A 23,581-nucleotide genomic window follows, 5' to 3' on the forward strand; every position below is an offset into this window, starting at 1 on the left:
ACAAAATTAGAATAGCTTGCTTTAGATTGCTGCTTTAGGGATCATTTTACCTTTTTTCCAAAGGAAGGTGACAAAGAAATTGCGACAAAAATGCAGGAACTTGCACTAAGTGAAGGTGCCTTACCTCGACACTTACACACTGCGATGTTTACAATAAGCTCAGATCAAAGGATGCTTACAAATAGGTAGGTTAAATTTAATTTGTTATACTTAACTTGCTGTTTACAGAATGGATTCAGATTTATATAAAACAAACTGAATAATGTTGTTTGGGTTACACAAATGTTTCGTTTTATTTTGATTCATCTAGTTCTTTTCCTTTCTTCATAGAAGGATTATACTCAGATGATCATTGTCCCTGTCCCTGCATAACTGGGGAGGAAAATATAAAACTGTGTTTGCTTTTTTAACACCACTTCCTTTCATCAAACTCTACACGCATAGTCATGGGACTGGAATCGAAAAGAGTACTTAGTAGCTTATGGAACTAGAAGCACATGCCCCCTAGGCTTTTCTTCTTGTGTTTTCTTCTGGCCACCTTGCATGTAGATTACCTCATGTGAAAACGTCAACCAGCTGATTTTTAAATAAATTACTCTAAGAATAAAGAAGACTTTAAAATCTTACCTAAGCCTATCCTAAATATCTTGTAGTTAAACCATTTTCCCTTTGCCAAATCATTTTCTTTTTTATAATAATCCTTCAAATATGAGGAAACACATAAATCTCCAGGCTCTATGAATTCCAGCCCTTTTAAACCTTTCTTTATGATCCTAACATGCAACCCTTTCATATATCCTTAGCATACCATATTATTGCTCATGACTCATATTAGTAAAGTATATATAATAAAATTTTTAATCATGTTCTTTTTGACTTTTTTAAATAGCATAAATTGCTGACTTATGTTTACTTTTATGAAAATGTAAACTTCATTTCTTTATCACCTATGTCTGGTTATTGAATGTTGTAATGTGCTGCCCTGCCAATAGTTTTCTGCTGTTTATGCTGTTATAAGAAGCTATCTGCATTCTTGACTTGTAAATGTTAGCCACAAAAGTAGTCTTCTCTGTTGCCTGTGAGGTCAAAAAGATATGAAAGGCAGGTTATTTCTTTGGTGTACTCCATATTAGCAATGCTGAACACCATTTTTCATTACCAGAGAGACTATTTGATGTCTTACTGCATTAAACCCTCATGTTTTCTGTTGCATCTTGTGTCTCTTTTTATTATAGTTAATTAGTTATGTTTCTTACTGTGATCGGTCATAGTATTGAAAAGCTATCAAATTGTAATAGAAATACCTCTTTTCATTTGCATTGCTTTATCTTTTACAAATTGCTACTATAAAATGTCATCTCTCTTAATTCCTCATTAAAACCTTTTTAGAAATCATTGATATGGTGATAGCTACTAAATGCTGGGGAAGGAAATTACAAGTGTCATTACTTCAATATGTTAGCTTCCAAATTGGCACAGGAGTGAATAGTTGTAGTAGTGTTTGTTTATTATTATTATTATTGATGTCAGAACAAAGCACAGTTTGGGTTTTCCTATTAAACTTTTTTCTGGAACTATAACACATATGTAAACATGTATGCCTGTAAGTGGTTATTTGGTTATTTCCCTCACAGGTTTCATGCCCATTCTTATTGTAAATGGCAGTTGAATCCCTACCAAAACACAGAATGGTGGTGAATAAAATATATTCCTTGTTTGTGAGGAGTTTCCAGTCTAGGTGACAGATGTCATCATGAGGATTAAGATTAATAAGTGATTAAGTCATAGATAGATTCAACACAAATCTTAGATTTCCACTTAGAACTAAAGAATGCTTTTAGCTCAAAAGTGGGAATAGATTAGATTAACTTGTTTTTAGTGCTTTAAACCTTTGTTCAAATTCCAAAACTGAAAATATTTTCTATCTCTGACTTTGCCATAAAGGATATATTAGAACATAATTGACTTTTGCTCATGTTTGTAATTCCAAAGAATGCCAGAATGCTATGATCACTATAGCATGATTTTTATACAAACTAATTATACTCTCAAATCTGATTATTTCCGTGTCTTTAAATATGGTAAGAACTTATATCTTTATGCTCAGGTTTATTGAAAATTAATTATTCATCAAGGAAGTATTTTAATTTGGAGAAAATATTAAAACATTAGCAATATTTGAACTACTATCTCATATCTCTCCAAATTAAAATACTATTTTTAATATTTAACATCAAAATGATTTTTTTTACTGTAGTCTTATTTCTTATATGATATTTTGTTCTTAAAAATTCCCTTCTGTTCTAGCTGAGATAAAGCAGCAAACCTTTCTCAACGTCTGCTTTTTTCAGACAGCTAAGTAGACATTTAGTGGGACTCTGGACAGCTGATAATGCAACTGCGACAAACTTGTTAAAACGAATTTTGGTAAGTCAGTTGAATAACTGGAAAAAATTATATATTCTTGCTCAATAAAATTTCATTAATGAATTGTTTATACTGTTAAGGGTTTTTTAATTTATCTGTTTTTAATATAAAAGATACTTATCAAAGGAGTTGTCATATAATAAATGCTACCCTCAATAGCTAAATCATAGTATTAATTTAAGTTTTGAAGGCTAGATATTTTGTATGTGTGTGCAGTTGTTTGGGAAATTGATTTTGTATCTTTTGTTTGTTTGTTTTTAGCCGCCAGGCTTGCTGGCATACTTGGACAGTTCAGATCCAGTTCCTGAAAAGGATGCTGATCGTATGCATGTTAGAGATAATGTGAAGATAGCAATGGTAAATATGGCTGTTCTAATTATCTTTTCAGTATGAAAGAGTACTTTTTTCCTGAAACACACTAAACCAAGAATTCACTACATTAAATAGTAGCGTTCTTTTAAAAAATTGTTATTATTGGAGTTCCTGCTGTACCTCAGTAGGTTAAGGACCTGATGTTGTCTCTGTGAGAATTCAGGTTTGCTCCTTGGCCTTGCTCAGTGGGTTAGGGATTTGGTGTTGCCTCAAGCTGTAGCATAGGTCACAGATGCCACTCAGTTCTGGTGTTGCTATGGCTGAGCATATGCCTCAGCTGTAGCTCTCATTCAGTCCCTAGCCTGGGAACTTCCATATGCCGCAGGTGTGACCCTAAAAAGAAAAAATAAGTAAAATAAAATAATTATTAACAGCTTTATTGAGGTAAAATTTACATTCGCAAAATTGTAACTATTTTTAGTGTATAGTTCAATAATCTTTATATATTTACAGAGTTGTAGTTATCACCACAATCAATTTTTTGTTAATGCTGCACCCGTGGCATATGGAAGATTCTGGGCCAGGGGTTGAATCTCAGTTACAGCTGCAACCACAGCTGTGGCAACACCAGATCCTTTAACCCATTGCGCTGGGCTGGGGATTGAACCTGCACCTCTGCAGTGACTGGAGCCATGGCAGTTGGATTCTTAACCCACTGCACCACAGTGGAAACTCCACCACAATCTAATTTTATGAATAGTGATAATCTTGTATGTTTTTTCCTCTTAACTCAGCATATTGGTATGGATTTTTATTTTTTTATTTAATTTTAATTTTAATTTTTTTTTTTTTTTTTTTTTTTTTTTTTGTCTTTTTCTAGGGCTGCATCCGTGGCATATGGAGGTTCCCAGGCTAGGGTCCAATGAGAGCTGAAACTGTTGGCCTACGCCACAGCCACACCAACCACAGATCTGAGCTGCATTTGCAACCTACACTACAGCTCACGGCAGTGCCAGATCCTTAACCACTGAGGAAGGCCAGGGATCGAACCCACAACCTCATGGTCCCTAGTCAGATTCGTTAACCACTGAGCCACGATGGGAACTCCAGAAAATTAAAAATTTTTTTTTTAATTTCATATGTAAAAAGTCATATTTTACACATAAAATGTGCTTTGAGACATGTCGGTAGAAGGGGCCAACACTAAAATAAATTAACTTGAGTAGGGCTCTTTTTTTTCTTTTTGCTGTGCCCTACAGCATGCGGAAGTTCCCTGGCATGCCATAGCAGTGACAGTGCTAGATCCTTAACCTGCTGTGCCTCCAGAGAACTCCAGTGGTTTTTTTCTTTACAAAACTATATTAGTCATTGATGGGCTATCTTTGAGAAAATTACTTAACATCTTTCAAGATATGCTGTTATAATATTGTCTTCTATGGGTTCTTTTCTTGTCTTCATCTGATTTCTCTGCTTGTACCCACTTATATCTTGTCATCCCTCTAAAAGGACTCTTCTTGAAAACTAGGTAGGAAAGTTAAGATTTCTTAGACAAAAAGTCTAATTTATTGTAGAAATTTTCACCTTGTTTTTTCACTGAGCCCTAACATTCAGTATTTATTTAATCATATATAATAGGGTGATTCAGCTTTACTTAGATTTTTAAAATAAATTCACAAATAGGATTCTAATGGAATTCACTGTTATTTTTTAGGATCAGTATGGAAAATTTAATAAAGTTCCAGAGTGGCAAAGACTAGCTGGAAAAGCTGCTAAAGAAGTTGAAAAATTTGCCAAAGAAAAAGTGGATCTCGTGTTAATGCACTGGAGAGACAGAATGGGAATTGCACAAAAAGAGGTAAAAATAAAGCCTTCTTCCACACTGGTAGCACATCTATATGTCCTAGATTTACTTCAGTTGTTGTTCACAAAGATGATAGACTGATACTTTTGACTGAACTAAAGAAATGTCACCTAATTCTGACTATATTTTTATATAAATTTTTCTTAATTTATAGTTTTATGAATCAGTGATTTGGATTTTATTTAATAAAATTTCCATTCTTAATTTTTCCTTCATAGCTTTAAGTTTGCATACTTTTAAATTCACATGTATCTAGTTCATTCTTTTCTAAACTTTGTTTTGTAGCTATAAAAATAAAGTTGCCCTTCTTTTTATTGAGAGCTAGCCAGACAAGTATTTTGAAAAATAAAATTCACGTCGTTCAATTATATTTACTGTATGTACTTATATTTTTCAGTATTACTTCTCAGGTCAGTGTCAGATCTAAAACAGTTTGAGTCAATTTTCAGCAGGTAGTATGTGCTGTAGAACCTAATCACGTAATGTTCATTCTTCTATCTGGGATAGAGTGTACACTGGTTAAGACTGATGTAAGGTTTCAAGTAAAAGGTGACTTGGTCTCACAGTTTCTGTTGACTACACTTAAATTATTTCCCTTTATCTATTTATGGTAGCTGTTTTCTTATTCAAGGAAAGCAATATAAGTATCTTTCTAAAACAAACAGGTTTCTAATGAATTAACAGAATATCTAAACATAAAGTATCAGGTACAACAGAACAAATACTATTGTCTTGTGTGTCTCTATGAAATTAAGACCAAAATTCGGTTCTTTAGAACTTGAACATGATGGGTTAATGCTAATTTGTATGAGTGGCATTCACCTCATGAAGAATCATGAGACAGGCTTTTGAATGTATGGGATAATAAAGAGGATACTGAACTTTGAGTTGGTTAACCTTCACCAAGTCTGATTCCATCACTTATTAACCTGTATGGCAAGTTACCAGTTTTCAGAATTTTACTTTGCTCTCATAAAATCGGAATAACAGTACCTCCCTTTTCTATCCCATAGGGTTGCTTTGATGTACAAACAAGATAATAATAAAAGCACTATATACATGTCTAGTCATGATAGTATAGCTATAATATTTGAAAATTGAAAATCTACAGAGATGAATGATTTTCACAGTTATTAAAATTACAAGCTCCTGGCTTCAGGTAGTCAAATCCATTTTTAAAATATCAGTTGTTGGAGTTCAATTCTATTCCTAGCCTGGGAACCTCCATGTGCCATGGGTGCGGTCCTAAAAGACCAAAAAAAAAAAAAAAAAAAAAAAACAGTTGTTTCAAGCTGTCGGATAATTATACTAAAAATAAGTTTTTAGCATCAGATTTCATATATAACATCCAGCATAAGCTTGAACACAAAGTTATTCTAGCTAGAAATGTGGATAAACATCTTTTATTTAAAGACAACAATTCAGAGGGAAAAGAATGTATTTTTAATATCAATAATGTTTTATTGGTCTGTTGGTTTCATTTACATAGGGTGTCCTTTAAAGTGTTGAGCAAGTAATGACACCGGACAGATTTGCTGGTCAATAAATTATTTTGATGGCAAATGAATTATTTCTTCCAGGGCACTGTTTTTTGTTTTTTCCTTTTTAGGGCCACACCCACAGCATATGGAAGTTCCCAGGCTAGGGGACAAATCAGAGCTACAGCTCCCAGCATATGCCACATTAACTCTGAATCTGAGCTGCGTCTGCGACCTACACCGGATCCCCCACCAACTGATTAAGGCCAGGGATTGAACCCACATCCTCATGGATACTTGTTGGATTCATTTCTGCTGCGCCACAACGGGAACTCCCCCAGGCTACTGTTTTTAACATTAATTTCTTTATGAAACTTAATAATCTTTGTGACTATTTTTTTCATAGAAATATTAACACCAGAATATCTCATTAATGAATTTGTGCTTTAGCTAAAATCTGAAAATTAACCATTGTCCATGTTAACTGTTTAGTCTTGAACTGCACTTTTTGTATAATCAGAATGTTTATGAAGTCAGAGCCGTTTGTAGTTTATGTTTTGTGTTAGATTAATAATAACCTTTGGCTAATGTATAAAATTGCTTTTTTCTTATTTATGTTATTTTCAGTTTAGGGATTTTTTTTTAGCCAGTTAGGACTTTTAGCCTAAGTCTCTAAGTCAGTTTTAGCTTAGTTTATGGAGAGCTGGTTGTCCTTTTTCTGTATAGTGTTTACATTTTCATTACTCTAGACTCCTAGCTTTTTGTCCTGAGGGCAAGGGAAATTGATGAAGCACTACTTAGAGGTTTTAAGGAAAGGTTTATAATTAAAACTGAAATTTTGAACTGTTCATATGCTTTAAGTCACCTAACCTTAGTTTTCATGGTGTGTACAGAACTAAAATAGTGGGAAATATTTCCTTAATTAATGTTTTATATTTCAAACAACATTTACTTTTTAAAAATTACTATTCATTTTATCTTAGTCTTTCTGTGGTATCTAGTCTGTTTTCTTTATTTTATATGATTTGCCACTTCTTTAATGAAGTTTCAGACTTTTATGTTTTAATCTGTACAACTTGCTACTTTTTGCTTTTGTCACATTGAAGATAAGAATTTTTGTCACTGAAATATCTAGGTTTTGCATGGAGGAAAGATTCTTAACCTTTCCTGCATTTCCAAATCTTTGAAATCTTCCTTTCCAGTTGTAAACCTTATGTTTGTGTCTTTCTTTGAAATAGGGCCATAGCTTTCTTTGAATTCTCAATGGGTTTATGACTGCCTAAAATTTGAGTCATAGACCTAGAGAATCAGGTGGGCCTTTTTCTTTCTTACAATAAAGATGATTTATACTGATGACATCCTTGTGTAATTTGTATAATAGAGATAGCTTAGCAGATATAGGCTCACTTTCTTATTTTTATTTCATTTAAATTTTTTTATTTTTTCCTTTTTTACAATTAAATTCAGGACAGAAACAATATGGTGAGTTTTAAGTCCCTGCTACATGTGTGAAATGCATTAAACTGCCTGGCATGTGGAGTTGTCTTTGATATTCTTTGTTTAATAAAGTCTTAACTTCACATGTGTCTGAATGTAGATACTTATTTCTTGCCATTAGCTGTTTTAATTTATACTTGCTCCTGTGGCTTTGGTGGCAGTTTAATAACCTGTAATCTTTTGCATTTTATTGTTTTGCTGTGATTTTTATATTAACTGCATGTAAATGTTTAAAACGAGTCACCTGTTTAACTGTCATAATTTTATTAGTCTTCACTGTAAATTTTAACAAAATTTGGGGTTGAAACGGTAACTTTAGGCTACATGAAAAATGTTTCAGCAATACTACAGAAATGTATACACTGACAAAATATGGTGATATAATCTAATATTCTGTATTCATATTTTATAGATTTTGTTTTTAATTTTGTCTTTGACAAAATTTGATGAAGGAAATGTTCGTCATCACTTACAAAATGATAATATTCCAACTGAGCTTATTTGGTAACCCCAGATTGAACATGAGGAATTTTTTTTCTTTTCCAGAATATAAATCAAAAGCCAGTAGTTCTTCGAAAGAGAAGACAAAGAATAAAAATAGAAGCAAACTGGGATCTCTTCTATTACAGGTAAACTTTAGGCCTCTTTTCCAGTTAATTAAATTTGGCATTGCCATTTAGAAAATCATGAAAGTTTTGTTTTTGCCTAGATCTAGTACTTTATGCTATGAGTATTTTTGTGTTATTAGGGTCAAAAATTGTAACTTTTTTTTTTTTTTTTAGAGCCGCGCTCGCGGCACATGGAGGTTCCCAGGCTAAGGGTCTAATCGGAGCTGTAGCTGCTGGCCTACACTAGAGCCACAGCAACTCCAGATCCGAGCCAAGTCTGCGACCTACACCACAGCTCACAGCAATGCCGGATCCTTGACCCACTGAGCGAGGCCAGGGATCGAACCCACAACCTCATGGCTCCTAGTCAGATTTGTTTCTGCTGCGCCACGACAGGAACTCCAAGAATTGTAACTGTTAATATGGGTATGATTAGTGATACCTCCATAAAATTAGGACCTTTTATAGTGTTGGTAGTCTGAAGAGCCAAAGGTATTTTTAGAATTTTATTAAGGTTTAGAGATGATTGCCTTAAAACACTTTATTATGGGTTAGAAATAATCATGTTATAACTTTTTTAAGCCTTGTTGGAAATAGAGTTTAAGAGAGTTGGATTAGGAAAACATAAGGAGACTTGTGAGAAATGAGTATCCAAGTTAGTTGACTCTGTGTGCTTTTCTGGCCTTTCTGATATGGTAACCCCTTCTTCACATCTGCTTCTCTATTCCCCCAATACCCTTCTCCCACACACCTAGAAGGACTTTGAAATAAACACTTGCGGGAGTTTTCAAAATCTTTTTGGAGATCAATCACAGTACTCAAATCTGGAAGCTAACCTATTAATTATACCTTGGCTAATAAGGGAAAATGTGTGCTTTGGAAACTTCCCATAGTACTTTAAAAGTGTAGTATATGTATAGTATGGCCTTGGTTTTCTAGAATATGCATTGGTTTTCCTTCCTCTAGAATTCTCAACTGTGTTCCCCCATAGAATTCCCTGAGAACTCCAAGCATCAGACTTTCTGGGAGGATTGCAGATTAAAAGTGAATGGGTGTGAAGCCTATCTATCCCCAGTTCAGACATGTATCCACGTATATTATAATAGTTAAGTAATTTCAGGAATAAAAGTAAGGTATTTTGAGAATGCCAATCAGAGCTTGGCAGTTTAGCAGTATTTTTTCTTGGGTAGTTTGTATGGTTCTAATCTAGAATCTTGCTCATCCCAGATACTTCATACCCAATAATCCAGAAATTCTTATTCCTAACCTGAAATTTGATATCTATTTATAATTCTTTTCTGACTGAAATTTATATTAGCAATAAATATTAAAGTTGAAGTAACCAGTTTCTTTTTTTTTTTTTTTTGAAATCCACACAGATTTGTTTTATGGGTTGGCTTCATTTTTTTCCCCAACATTTGTCGTGAAAACTTTCAAACATACAGAAAAGGTGAAAGAATTTTACGATGAGCACTTTGTATACCTGTGACTAAAATTCTTCCATTTACATTTTACTTTACAGAGATTTTATTGTCTTTATTTGTACTTGCTAAAGTTTATTAATTCTACTGTTTTATTGCTTACTCTAAGTTGTGTAGTAAGAGATATTTATAGATTTTTAAAAATGTTTATTGCTTCCCACTGTTTTCTGATTACATATATTTCTAGGTTTGGTCAGGATCATGCCAGATCCAACTTAATATGGAATTTCAAAACACGAGAAGAATTGAGAGATAGTCTTGAATCTGAAATGAGAGCATTTTATATTGATAGAGAGCTTGGTAGTGCTAATGTGATCTCGTGGAACCACCATGAATTTGAGGTAAACCTTAATTTTTGTAGTATATAAGTTATTTATTTGTTTATTGTCTTTTTAGAGCTGTGCTTGCAGTATGTGGAGGTTCCTGGCTAAGGGTTGAATCAGAGCTGTAGCTGTCGGCTGGCTTATGCCACGGCCACAGCAATGCCAGATCCAAGCTGCGTCTGCAACCTACACCACAGCTCATGCAACCTACACCACAGCTCATGGCAACACCAGATCCTTAACACACTGAGCAAGGCCAGAGATTGAACCTTAATCCTTTATGGATGCTAGTCAGATTTGTTTCTGCTGAGCCACCACGGAAACTCCAATATATTAGTTTTTTTAAAGCAGATAATATTTTTGGAGGTTTTTTAAAATTTGTAGTTGTTTAACATACATCTTTAGCTTTCGTTCTTAATTTTATGAAGGAAATATTAGAAAAATTTTATCTTTGCCTGAAACAAATGAAAAATTAATTTTGTTAAGAACCTCGGCTTTGTACCTGAGAATCATGTAGGAGTTTTAATAAATTTAATCCTGTGCATTGTAGATCTGTTCCTTGTTTTGTTTTTTCCCCCTTTAGATTCTTTATTGAAACATACCCTGTTCCTCTTATTTCTTATAGCTTCTTTAATTGGCTTCTTGTAGTAATTTGATTCTGAATATGGCTGGTTTTTTTTTTTTTTTTTTTTGCTGTTCTAATATTGATGTGAAGAATGACAAAGCAAGAATAAGAAACATATTGGTGTAAGATAATCTTGTGTCTGTGTCTAGTTTGAATTTTTATTTACAGCTGTAAATTTGAACATGCTCATGACTGTGTTACCTTTGATCTTTAACCCAACTACGTTTCTTTTTTTTTTTTGTCTTTTTGCTATTTCTTTGGGCAGCTCCCACGGCATATGGAGGTTCCCAGGCTAGGGGTCGAATCGGAGCTGTAGCCACTGGCCTACGCCAGAGCCACAGCAACGCTGGATCCGAGCCGCATCTGCAACCTACACCACAGCTCACGGCAACGCTGGATCATTAACCCACTGAGCAAGGGCAGGGACCGAACCCGCAACCTCATGGTTCCTAGTCGGATTCGTTAACCACTGCACCACGATGGGAACTCCCCAACTACCCCAACTACGTTTCTGAAACATGTTAATGATTTGTTTATGCTCATTCCTTCCTCCATGAAAAACTTTACTTTGATCTTGGGAGTCTGTATTCTCCTAGACCTTCTCCTTCACTGTCTATTCCTCCACCTTTGCTCATTTGTCCTTATTTTTCCAACTACTATATGTTGGTTGGCCCTGAAAGATCAGTTCATGGACTTCTTTTCATTTATATTTATTGCCTCAGTGATCTCATCCATTCTCATGGCTTTAAATGTTTTTTATTTGCTGGTGGCTTCCAGAATTTAACCTCCTTTCCTAGACTACATGCTTTTATCCTGTAAGTTGGATATCTGACTTAGCTCTGAAACTGTGCCCTGATTCTTCCCCAAAACCTACTTCACTTGAAGTTTTTCTGATCTTAGATAATGACTACTCCTTATTTTCTAGTCAAAACCCTTGAAATTGGGAGTTCTTGTGTCACAGCAGAAATTAACCTGACTAATATACATGAGGATACTCATTCGATCCCTGGCCTGCCTCAGTGGGTTAACGATCTGTTATTGCTGTGAGCTGTGGTGTAGGCTCAGATCTGGCGTGGCTGTGGAGTAGGCCAGCAGTTCTAACTCCGATTGACCCCTAGCCTGGGAACTTCCACATGCTGCAGGTGTGGCCCGAAAAAGAAAACAAAAAAAGCCCTTGAAATCATCTTTTGTCTTATGCCCCAAATTCAATTTCTCAACAATCCTATTCAATGAAATCCTATCCAAGATTTACCCAGAACCCTGCCCTCTTCTCTCTGTGGGATTGTGCCAGTATCCCTGCTTCCACCCTTGCCTCTCTAATCTGTTATCAATTTAGTAGCAATGTGATCTTGTTATAATATAAGTAGATCTTGTTACTTCTCTGCTCAAAGGCTTTTGGTGCTTCTCTTGCTCTCCACCTCACTTAGTAAAAGCCTGGGTCTTTAAAATCACTTCTAAGACAAGATCTGTACCCCCTAAACCCAAGCAAGTGTTGTTTCTTTGATTTCATCTCCTAATATTCTTTCACTGTTGCTCTGGCCACACTGGCTTCCCCAAAAACAGCAAATTCATGATCCTGAAACAAGATCTTTCTACTTGCTGTTCTCTCTGCCTAGAATATTCATTTCTCCAGAGAGCCTCATTTCCTCAGGTCTTCTACTGAATGTGATCATCTGAACGGGCCTTCTTAATTGAAAAATAGAGCTCTGTCTCTCTCTCATATCACACGCACACACACACACATACACGTATACACACATTCATTCGTTCTATCCCCTTTCCCTCCTTTATTTTACTCCATAGAACTTACTGTCACCCCATTATCATATCTGTTTTACTTTTTTTATCTGCTACTTCTATGAGGACAGAAATTTTACATTTGTTTATTGCTGTATCCCTAATGACTAGAACGGTGCATGGCATATACCTATGTATGGTAATGTATAAATGAATAGTATTAATGAAGAGAAATTGAATGAAATGAAACTCGGAATTTATAGGAAAAAATGAAACATATATATTGATTTTGTGTAGTTTATATTTTTAGAGATCAGTCATTTTAAGCTTTGGAAAAAAAATTTTGACAATCTGGTCAAAGAATTCCTTTTTACAGTTGCTTGCAAATCTTTGCTTGACACAAGCCTCAGCTCCAGATCATGGACTACTCCTTCATATACCACCTCTAATGTGTAGCCTGGAGTTCATTATTACAGAGAATGAACATTGTATAAAAATATGCCATAATATGGAGTTGGGAGATGAGGGAAGACCTGAAGTACCTTGTGTGAGTTTGGCAAACTAGGTGACATGGGTCCATTTACTTTTTGCTTGGTCATTGGCCGGCTGGGAAAGGAGTGAAGCAGATTATCCCCTAATGATGTTATGGTATTTTCTTCCTTAAGTTTTCCTGGACATCATATAATCCTGTGACAATTTTTTTTTAGGGCCACACCCACAGCATATGGGGGATCCCAGGCTAGGGGTTGAACTGGAGCTGTAGCTGCCGGCCTACACCACAGCCACAGCAGCAGTGGATCTGAACCGTGTCTGCAACCTACACTACAGTTCACGGCAATGCTGCATCCTTAACCTACTGAGTGAGGCCAGGGATCAAACCCATGTCCTCATGGGTACTAGTCGGGTTCCTTAACTGCTGAGCCACGATGAGAACTCTTCTCCTATGATAATTTTCTTTCTTTCTTTCTTTCTTTTTCTCTTTTGTTTTACCCAGTTATGTGGAGGGTTTCTTGCCCTTTTTGGAGGTTTAAGTTCTTCTCCCAGTGTTCAGTAGATGGTCTGTGTGAATCGTTCTACATTTAGATATGTTTTTTGATGTGTTTTGGGAGAAAGTGAGCTCCAAGTCTTACTCCACTGCCATCTTGATCCTTCTTCCCTGTGACAATTTTTATTAGCAGTTTTACATTGATAAAATTGCTGTATGATTCTGACATTTAATTGAACTAGTAAGTCATATTAATAATAATGAGTTACCAGATATCTTAAGAAATGGTGAATTTTTTTGTTCAGGGCTGTCTTATGAAGAAAAGAATAAAGCTCTGAACAAAAAGACTTTAAGTGATTATATGGAAATAGCCAAAAAAGGATTGTAGACTGAAATGATATACTTTTCTTTTGTTAATAAAGGTTAAATATGAGTGCTTGGCAGAGGAAATCAAAATAGGAGATTATTACTTGAGATTACTATTGGAGGAAGACGAGAATGAAGACAGTGGATCAATTAAGAGATCGTAAGCTACTCTTTATATCTTGTTATATTTGTTTTTACTGTTAGTTTCATGACTGATTGTATCATGGACTTTTTTTTTTTAATCTAGGTATGAATTTTTCAATGAGCTTTATCATCGTTTTCTGCTTACCCCAAAAGTAAACATGAAGTGTTTATGTTTACAAGCCCTCGCTATTGTTTATGGCAGATGTCATGAAGAAATAGGACCTTTTACAGATACAAGATATATCATTGGGATGTTAGAGCGGGTAAGGGTATCATTAAAAGAAACTGCTATTTGATAATGTCATTGGGTATGCGTTAAATTTTCAAAATGAAATTTAAGTTCTGTTTGATCACATTGCTACTATAACTTTCCACATGAGTTTTTCTGTAATTTACATTATACTTTTAAATATAAGGTAGATAAACAGGGAAATAACTAATGAGTAAGTATTTGTCCACGTCAGTTTTTTTTTTTTCAGTTGCTGCTTTTGAATGACTTTAGTGACCTATTCGTTAGTCTTTAAGTATGGGTGAGTTGGACAGGTTTGTAAAAGTACTAATGACTTTTAGAGTTGTACATACTTTTGATTTTCCGTTTTGGAAAAATCTTAAATGATGCTAGCATACTAAAAACTTCAAAGTGTGAAAATAGTAAAAATTTTAGAACTACAATGATGAAGAAACAAAAAATAGCACACAGTTTTTTTTTTCAATTTTAGAAATTTTTTTCATTTAACACTTGATCAGGGTGAAGAAAGAAACTGATCAGTTCATCCGTTACACAGTTCAAAACTTGTGTTACCTGTTACATTATATATACTTTATTTTTTCATTTGTGTTTACATTCCTCCTATATTTAACAGTTTAAATTTCAGTGAATTGCCTTTGAGTCATTGCATCAATTTTTAAAACGGTCACCAGTGCTTGCTTTAATTGCCTTACTTGTCAGTCATGGTTTATGAATTAGAAAACTGATGTGAACTGTGAACATCTGAATAAACTGAACTTTCTGAATAAGTTTACAAAACATACTCAGGAAATAACGAAATGAAAATCCTGATTTTTTTGCTGTTAGACCAGATTACACGATTAAATTCTAATAATTCTTACTCCAGTGAACCTAAGGAGTTGTAGCATAGCATTTATATTTTAGGTAGATGCATTGATCCTTCTCTTTTGTGTTCATGATAATGTGATTTATATGTGAAAAATCACTAATCCTTTAGAATTTTTATTTAACATAGGAGTATCATTTGGGCAATTCTTTGATTTACTTCAGTTTTTATATACATTCTTAAAGCTGTATGTTAATCTGTTTATGTTATGCAAGTTATATAAAATTACAAAGAATGTAAGACATTGAGGAATTGTAATAATTAACAGTCTTCTGATTTTCTTTGTTTAAAAGATATTATTTCTTTTTGGCTGTTGATTGACTTTGTCCAGTGATAGTAAATGTCTTAATTTGTGTTTCTATTCACTTCTGACTAAATTCTCATTTATTTCAATAGTGCACAGATAAACTTGAACGAGATAGGTTGATCCTCTTCCTTAACAAGTTGATCCTTAACAAGGTACAGTATTTTGCATAAATATGAATAATATTGCCAAGTTAAGTCACATGCATATGCGATGAAGATAAATGATTACAGTTGGCATTAATTCTTGTCTTATTTTAGATCAGGAAGTTCTGTGTGCTCTCAGCTCTTGAAAGGAAAAGTTTTTGCCAAATACTCATTTTTGAAACCAACACTGACTTGCTTAATCTTATTCTCTTTTAGTAAATAAGGCACATGTTTTTAAATGAAGTAAAATTTATAAGTCCTAGGAAATTTAATTTAAATTATCATCTAACTTCTAAGAATTACTAGTTTTTCTCTTGTTTACAAAAACAAACTGGAACATTAAAAAGTTTTTTTAGGAAGTTCCTGTTGTGGCTCAGCAGGTTTCGGACCCAACTAGTATCCATGAGGTTGTGGGTTCGATCCCTGGCCTTACACAGTAGGTTAAAGACCCGGCATTGCTGTGAGCTGTGGTGTGGGTCGCAGACACGGCTCGGATCCTGGATTGCCGTGGCTGTGACACAGGTTGTGGCATGCAGCTGCAGTTCAACCCCTAGTGTGGAAACTTCCATATCCTAAAAATCAAAAAAAAAAAAAAAAATGTTTTTAATATAATCAGGTATAAGTAATCTTTAATTAACAAAATGATGTTGGAAAATGCAGGATAATTGGAGAACCAGAGAGTTTATCTTGGGTGTTATTTCCTGCCAGGGTTTTTTGTTTTTGTTTTTTTGGGGGGGCAGCAACTTTTGACATATAATATTCCTGTCAGGCCTTAATTTGTTTATTTTATTTTGTTTTGCTCAGAACATATTTAAGTAAAAATTTATTATGTGATCTCTGTAATATAGTTTTGCCCATTTAATCTTTATCTAAATTTGTGCTACTTGAACACAAAATCCTGTGTCAGTTTTTCCAAAGAGATTCCAAATATTCTATTCTTTGAGAGACTTTTAGGTAGTAATATCTATTGGAGGGAAATATTTTAAATTATGTAAATATGTTTTTGTCCAACAGAAAAATGTTAAGGACCTCATGGATTCAAATGGAATTAGAATCCTTGTAGACTTGCTTACCCTTGCACATCTGCATGTAAGCCGAGCTACAGTACCCCTGCAAGTATGTATGCTTATCTAGATTTTACCAGCTTAACTTTCTTTGAGTATGAATTTAGGATCAAATGAATCATACAAATCTGAAAATACGTCAGTATGTGTGGCCATGAATGTATTTCGCCAATAATTATGATAGTAATAATGCTTGGGAGGTTAAGTCACACACACAAAAAGTGAAATAACTAAAATGGGCAGTGATGATCAGTTTTATTTTTCTGATGTCTCTTTTAACTTTTATGAAGTAACTGCATCTCTAATGTGGCTTAATTTGAGGCAATATGTCCTTTAGGCTTTAAACTGAATCTATCAGTTATATAACTAGAATTTTCAGGATTGACAGCCATTGAGACTATACTTTGCCTTGAGGAATTTGGGAGCCTTACTGAAACCAGCCAGTAAGAGAGCAGAGCTGCAAGTCTCTATTGGAAAGGCCTCTTCTGATACCTGTACTAAGTTCATTGGTGGTAGTTTTGGTTTAGTATTATATTTTTGGTTAATCTCCTTGTTTGAGGAGATGTCATGTTTTGGCTGAAAATTGTGAGCAAACGTGCTGTATATATATTAAGATAATGGCATTTTCTATTAGGTATAAATAATAGTAATTATAATGCTTGTATCATATTACAGTGTACCAGGTACTGTTCTGGTATACATAACATATTAGCTCTTTAAATCCCTCAGTAGCCCTCCCATTTTACAAATGAGGAAAGTAAGGGACAGAGAGGCTAATTATGTTGTCCAAGGTCACCCAGTAAAGGACAGAGCCATAGTTAGAATCCAGAAGTCTATGCTTTTAATCACTTTCCTGTACCTCTCTATATGAATCTAACTGAAAGCTGATAGTAATTGAGGGTATTTAAAATCAAGTTTTAATAAAATATACTAACTACTTAAAAATTCTATCCTAGAGTCTCATGAACATAGATATTAAAATTATATGACCCGATTATTAGCATCAGGTGTTTATTGAAACGTTTAGTTGGAGTTAGTTTTTTCCCACTCAAAAGAACTTTAGTATTTTGAGCATTGGGGTTTAGGTTAATGGTATATGTTTAATTATGTAACTATTTCCAGTTTTTTTGCTGCTAAAATTTTAGTGTCTTGAGAATTTTTAATTATCATCAGGAATATAGTTATCTTAGAATTTAGCTTATGTTGTCAAGTAAATTTAGGAAACTTTACTTCATATGCATAATAAAGAAATAGCAGTTTTGGCCTATTAGGTTAGGCGCATAATCCATAACTCTTGCAATGAGGTCACTTAGAATTTTAGATGGATTTCTAAAGAAATATAAACTTGAGAAATTAGTACTGTGTAACTTTTTATGATATTTGGCTCCTTAGATTATTTTTGCCTTGGAAAATAACTAAATTTTTTTAAAACCTAGAGCAATGTAATTGAAGCTGCTCCAGATATGAAAAGAGAGAGTGAAAAAGAATGGTACTTTGGCAATGCAGACAAAGAGAGGAGTGGCCCATATGGATTTCATGAGGTTTGTGTCTTAGAGAAACTTTTTGTCGAAGTCTTTTTAGCCTTTCTTGTGTACTCTTGCTTAGCACATATAGAGATGTGGAATATTTTTAAACTATGATTTGATTTACTGTCATCAGCTCCAGGGACTGCCATTCCATTTCTGCATGAATGATTTAGATAGCTTGCATTTCTAGGTGTGCACGCATGTGTGTACATGCATACACACACACACAATATCATGTCTTCAAACCTTATTGTTTAAAGGCTGTTGTTAGGGAGGGTAGCTCTCATGTTTTTAATGAATTTTCTGTAACATTTGCTATGTTAATAATTGTGTCAAGCCATAAAGCTTCTTGATGAACAGGTGTTTTAATATGCAGTCTGAAATTCATTGCAAATTGCCTATACATTCCACAGGCATCTTCCATCTCAACATCAGCTGATGTTTGATCCCGCCCTCCCGTCCTTAAGTTCCTAGGCTTAGTTGCAATTTAGTCAAAGATAGTTTTATAGAAGATCAAGCCTTCTGCTTATATTTAATTTAATTTTATACTCTGCCTACTGTTTTTATTCTTTTTAGTGTTCATTTTGCTTTATACTCTGCCTACTGTTTTTATTCATTTTAGTGTTCATTTTGCTTTGAAGTTTGGCCAGCTAAAATGGTTATTTTCTTAAATTTGTAGCCAAATTTGAGTTCCTGAAGGCTTGTCAACAGAAGTTTGTTGTTTTCTAATAGTGAATTTGCATATTTACTATAAAATAGAAAATATTAGCAGAACATTTTGTTTTGTTTGTAGTAATGATGGTTTCCATTCATTTAGATGCAAGAATTGTGGACCAAAGGAATGTTAAATGCAAAAACCAGATGCTGGGCTCAAGGCATGGATGGATGGCGACCCCTTCAGGCAATACCCCAGCTTAAATGGTGTCTGTTAGCCAGTGGACAGGCTGTGCTAAATGAAACTGACCTTGCTACCCTTATATTGAACATGTTGATCACAATGTGTGGATATTTTCCAAGCAGGTAAAATGTAATTGACCATTTCCATGATTAACAGGGACTGTAAAACATTTTGTTCTCCCCATTTATATGGGTGCTTGCTAAGGCATGGGATTGCTCTGGTGACTTACAGCAAAAGTCTTTCATTTATGGCCTTGGGGGAGTGCTGCTTTGAATTTTGGAGCTTTTTGAAATAAGATAACAAAGAAGTCATTTGCAAACTCTATTGATAAAGTTGTCTGAAAAGCAACTATCTCTGGGAAACTTAATATTACAGAATTGAGGCTTACTAGCTGCAATCTAGCAATAATAACTGTTGTCATATTCATATGAATCAGGCATGAACATTTTGAAATAAACACATTGTAGTTCATAGACAGGTATGAGTACCTAGTGCCTCCTCCTGCTCTGTCTGGTTTAGGAACATGAGTCTAAGCCCCCATCTTTCCTCACTTCACTAATGAAGGTGAGACTTTGTTATCTGTCTAGTGATAGTTGTAATTATAACCCTTGCATGGAACTTTTCAGTCTTTATAAAGTATTTGAATATACGTCATCTCATTTTATTACTGTAGTAAAGATATTTTGTGATGGGATTTACTGAGAAATTACCAATTTTACAACACTCGAGACTTTTTCATAGTTCCATTGAGTTCAGATCAGGCTTAAAACTATACAATTAGTGTGTAGAAGAAATACAGCATTAAAATTAAGGCTACAGTTGGAAAATACTAAGAGTAGTTAAATTAAGGTTTACATTTACCTGACAAAGTTTGATATGCCCTTTGGGGGGAATATCCACTGACAGTGTGTTGGACAACACCAAATTTAATCAATTAAATAATAAATAAGAGTCTCTGGCTCTTCTAGGGTACTGTTTTTCAAGGAAATCTTATGGAAGGAAATGAAGTCATATTAAGCAGCCAAATAGATTTAAACCAAAATACCTAATCATGTTCCCAGCTGTATGAGAGCTTAGTCTTCATTAACAAAAAAGTAAGGTAATATGCTTCATGCCTAGTAGAATGTCATATGCTCTGAACATACAAATTTAAATATATTAAATTTTGATCATGGAAAATATTTTCTAGGGATCAAGATAATGCCATCATTCGCCCTTTACCCAGAGTGAAAAGGCTGCTGTCAGACAATGCTTGCCTTCCCCATATTATTCAGGTAAGTTATTTTTATGTTATAAAAGAGGAATACTGTTTTAAGAATCATTTTCCCCTAATTTTATTGTGAGCCCCGGTCTTTTTTTTTTTTTTTTTTTTAATTGTAGTGTAACTCATTTTCAAAAAACCTAAACCCTGAATTATACTTACTTCACTTACTCCTGATTGAGTTGATATTCTCAATATACTGTGGAAGGTTGGGTAGCCAAGAGCCTAAAAATGGGAAGCATCCAGGCTTGAGAATTATTCTTGAAAGGTTTTTGGGGTTTTTTTTGCGGGGGGCCACTTTTTGGGGCTGCACCCACGGCATATGGAGCTTCCCAGGCTGGGGGTTGAATTGGAACTGTAGGCACCAACCTACGCCACAGCCACAGCAGCACAGGATCTGAGCTGTGTCTGCGACCTACATCACAGCTCATAGCAATGCTGGATCCTTAACCCACTGAGTCAGGACAGGGATCGAACCTGTGTCGTCATGGGTACTAGTCAGATTTGTTTCCGCTGAGCCATGGCGGGAACTTGAAAAGTTTTATTATTTGTTCTTAAAAATCACAGCGTTGTAATAACTCATGTTTGTGGTGAATGTTGTTGTGAGGGCTCCTGGGAAGCATACCAGCAGGCCACAGATGGAACATGGTGGGTTACATCTTAAGAAATAGCTGTCTTGGAGTTCCCGTCATGGCTTAGTGGTTAATGAATCTGACTAGGAGTCATGGGGTTGTGGGTTCGACCCCTGGCCTCGCTCAGTGGGTCAAGGATCTGGCATTGCTGTGAGCTGTGGTATAGGTTGCAGACATGGCTCAGATCCTGTGTTGCCGTGACTGAGGTGTAGGCCAGCGGCTACAGCTCTGATCAGACCCCCAGCCTGGGAACCTCCATATGCCAAGGGTTTGGCCCTAGAAAAGACAAAAAAAAAAAAAAAAAGAAATAGCAGTCTTTTCAGCTTGCTTCAGAGTTTTTGACTCATGTCTATTATATGTTTTCATGGATAGCAAACTGATCCAAAGCACTGAGTGGTCATTATGTAGGATATATTATTAAAGTTATCTTTTCTTTCTTTTTTCTTTTTATTCTATTCTTTGGGAATTAAGCTACATAAACTCCAGATGTGACCTAAGTCAGGTCCCAGAGATTTCAGGTCAATGTTTTCCTCCTGTCTATTGAATATTCTGTTGTCAAATCTTTTTTTTTTATGTTAACCACTGATGGTGTGACTTTAAAACACATGTCAGTAACTTGCGCCTTTTGTATCTCTCAGTTGTGCATTGGTATGAAAAGGGAGAGGAGTATATTACTCAGCATATTACATTCACAAACACATAGGTGCCTGTGAAAGTCACCAGTAAGGAAAAAGGCTTCTGAATATGACAGTGATAGTGCCCTATCAACTTAAAAATTTTTTTCCTCAAACGTCTGTTTTTTAAGTATAGCAGAATTTCAACATTTGTGTGCTTTTCTGTCATGAGCATTTATTTTTAGAGGCTTAAATGAAAGAGCATTCTGGTTATTTCTTATAGCCCACTACCACCCTGGCCTATAGGATTCTATGGCTGCATATGTGAGATGGTGCATTTCTCTTCTGGTCCTTCTCAACATGTAAATAAAGGGCTGTGCTAGAAAATCTACCTCTCCCAAACATTTTTCTAAGACTTAGGAAACTGAAAGGGAAGAAGTAGGGAGTTCCTGTCATGGCTGAGTGGAAATGAATCTGACTAGTATCCATGGGGACTCAGGTTCAGTCCCTGGCCTTGCTCAGTGAGTAAGGATCCGGCGTTGCCATGAGCTGTGGTGTAGGTCACTGATGCGGCTCGGATCTGATGTTGCTGTGGTGTAGGCCAGTGGCTACAGCTCTGATTCAACCCCTAGCCTGGGGACCTCCATATGCCATGGGTGCAGCCCTAAAAAGACACCCCCCAAAAACAAAAAGAAGAAGTAAATGCAAACAAGCTGAATTTTAGGCCAGGAAGGGATGACTGAAAAATTTTAAGAGATGTGGTCAGTGTAATGTGAAACTTCGGCAGGGGAAGTTCTATTTTAATTAACCAAATTTTGTTTGTTTGTTTGTTTTTAGGGCCACACTTGCAGCATGTGGAAGTTCCCAGGCTAGGGGTCAAATCAGAGCGCAGCTGCCGGCCTGCACCACAGCCATAGCAATGCAGGATCCAAGCCACGTCTGCCACCTCCACCACAACTCGCAGCAACCCTGGATCCCTGACCCACTGAGGGATGCCAGAGATCAAACCTTTGTCCTCATGGATACTAGTTGGATTTGTTTCCACTGCGCCACACAATGGGAACTCCCTTTTTTCCCCCCCAATTTTTATTCTTATCCAAACAGTAAAATGATTGAAGAGAAGAAACTTATTGATTAAACCCAGCTGCTTTTAACAGTATATGCTTCCCATAATTTCCTGTTTTTGTTGTTGTTGTTTGTCCTTTTTGGGCTGTACCCGCAGCATATGGAGGTTCCCAGGCTAGGGGTCTAATTGGAGCTGTAGCTGCCAGCCTACACCACAGCCACAGCAACATCAGATCTGAACCATGTCAGCAACCTAAACCACAACTCATGGCAACGCCGGATCCTTAACCCACTGAGTGAGGCTAGGGATCGAACCCGCAACCTAATGGTTCCTAGTCAGATTTGTTTCTGCTGTGCCATGACGCTTCCCATAATTTTTATACTGAGTTCGAAAATATATATTTTATAAGCTATTTTTGTTTTCACTTAATTTTCTATATTCTAGGAGGCCTTATTCTTGCTAAGCACAGTTAGGCAGCTGTAGTGGTTTTCAGAAACATTATCTATGTACGTTGCTTAGTATGGATTTCTGTATATCATTTGACTTTAAGACCAATTACCAGTTTGTCCAGAATTTTTAGAGTGGTCTAAGATAACAGTGAGTGAATGTCCTAGGTTTTCTGATATAGTCACACTTTCAGATGTTCCAGGTTGTTGCCTGGTTAATTCCTATAATTTTGTTAAAGTGATGTTAAGTTTTAAGCTATAAACACCATTAACACCAGAGAAAACCTTGTATTATTGTATCTCACTTTCTCTTTTGTAAAATATGTCATAGTACTAAACATTTAATCTAAATATGTTGTTGAACAAATGAGACACCAAAACATAGAAATTTAAATATTTACCTAAAGACATGTGGCTATTCAGTCTTTTTTTTTTTTTTTTTTTTTTTTTTTGTCTTTTTGCTATTTCTTTGGGCCGCTCCCGCGGCATATGGAGGTTCCCAGGCTAGGGGTCGAATCGGAGCCGTAGCCACCGGCCTACACCAGAGCCACAGCAACGCTGGATCCAAGCCGCGTCTGCAACCTACACCACAGCTCACGGCAACGCCGGATCGTTAACCCACTGAGCAGGGGCAGGGACCGAACCCGCAACCTCATGGTTCCTAG

General features: G+C 35.5%; 1 protein-coding gene across 2 annotated transcripts in view; it reads left to right on the forward strand.

Moving 5' to 3' along the window:
- Positions 1-23,581, forward strand: part of DNAJC13 (DnaJ heat shock protein family (Hsp40) member C13) — a 134,065-nt gene that overhangs the window by 62,066 nt on the left and 48,418 nt on the right. The window contains exons 17-30 of one of the 2 annotated variants that reach the window (XM_021069457.1): positions 64-185; positions 2,352-2,427; positions 2,689-2,784; positions 4,451-4,594; positions 7,546-7,560; positions 8,122-8,204; positions 9,852-10,005; positions 13,757-13,860; positions 13,948-14,107; positions 15,356-15,418; positions 16,424-16,525; positions 17,910-18,014; positions 18,817-19,019; positions 20,087-20,171. In XM_021069457.1, coding sequence (XP_020925116.1) covers positions 64-185; positions 2,352-2,427; positions 2,689-2,784; positions 4,451-4,594; positions 7,546-7,560; positions 8,122-8,204; positions 9,852-10,005; positions 13,757-13,860; positions 13,948-14,107; positions 15,356-15,418; positions 16,424-16,525; positions 17,910-18,014; positions 18,817-19,019; positions 20,087-20,171 — 1,512 coding nt within the window. The remainder of the gene's footprint in view (positions 1-63; positions 186-2,351; positions 2,428-2,688; positions 2,785-4,450; positions 4,595-7,545; positions 7,561-8,121; positions 8,205-9,851; positions 10,006-13,756; positions 13,861-13,947; positions 14,108-15,355; positions 15,419-16,423; positions 16,526-17,909; positions 18,015-18,816; positions 19,020-20,086; positions 20,172-23,581) is intronic. The other variant, XM_003132418.5, reaches the window with a different exon arrangement.

Source organism: Sus scrofa, chromosome 13 (genome assembly GCF_000003025.6).
Source record: "Sus scrofa isolate TJ Tabasco breed Duroc chromosome 13, Sscrofa11.1, whole genome shotgun sequence".
Classification (NCBI taxonomy): Eukaryota; Metazoa; Chordata; class Mammalia; order Artiodactyla; family Suidae; genus Sus; species Sus scrofa.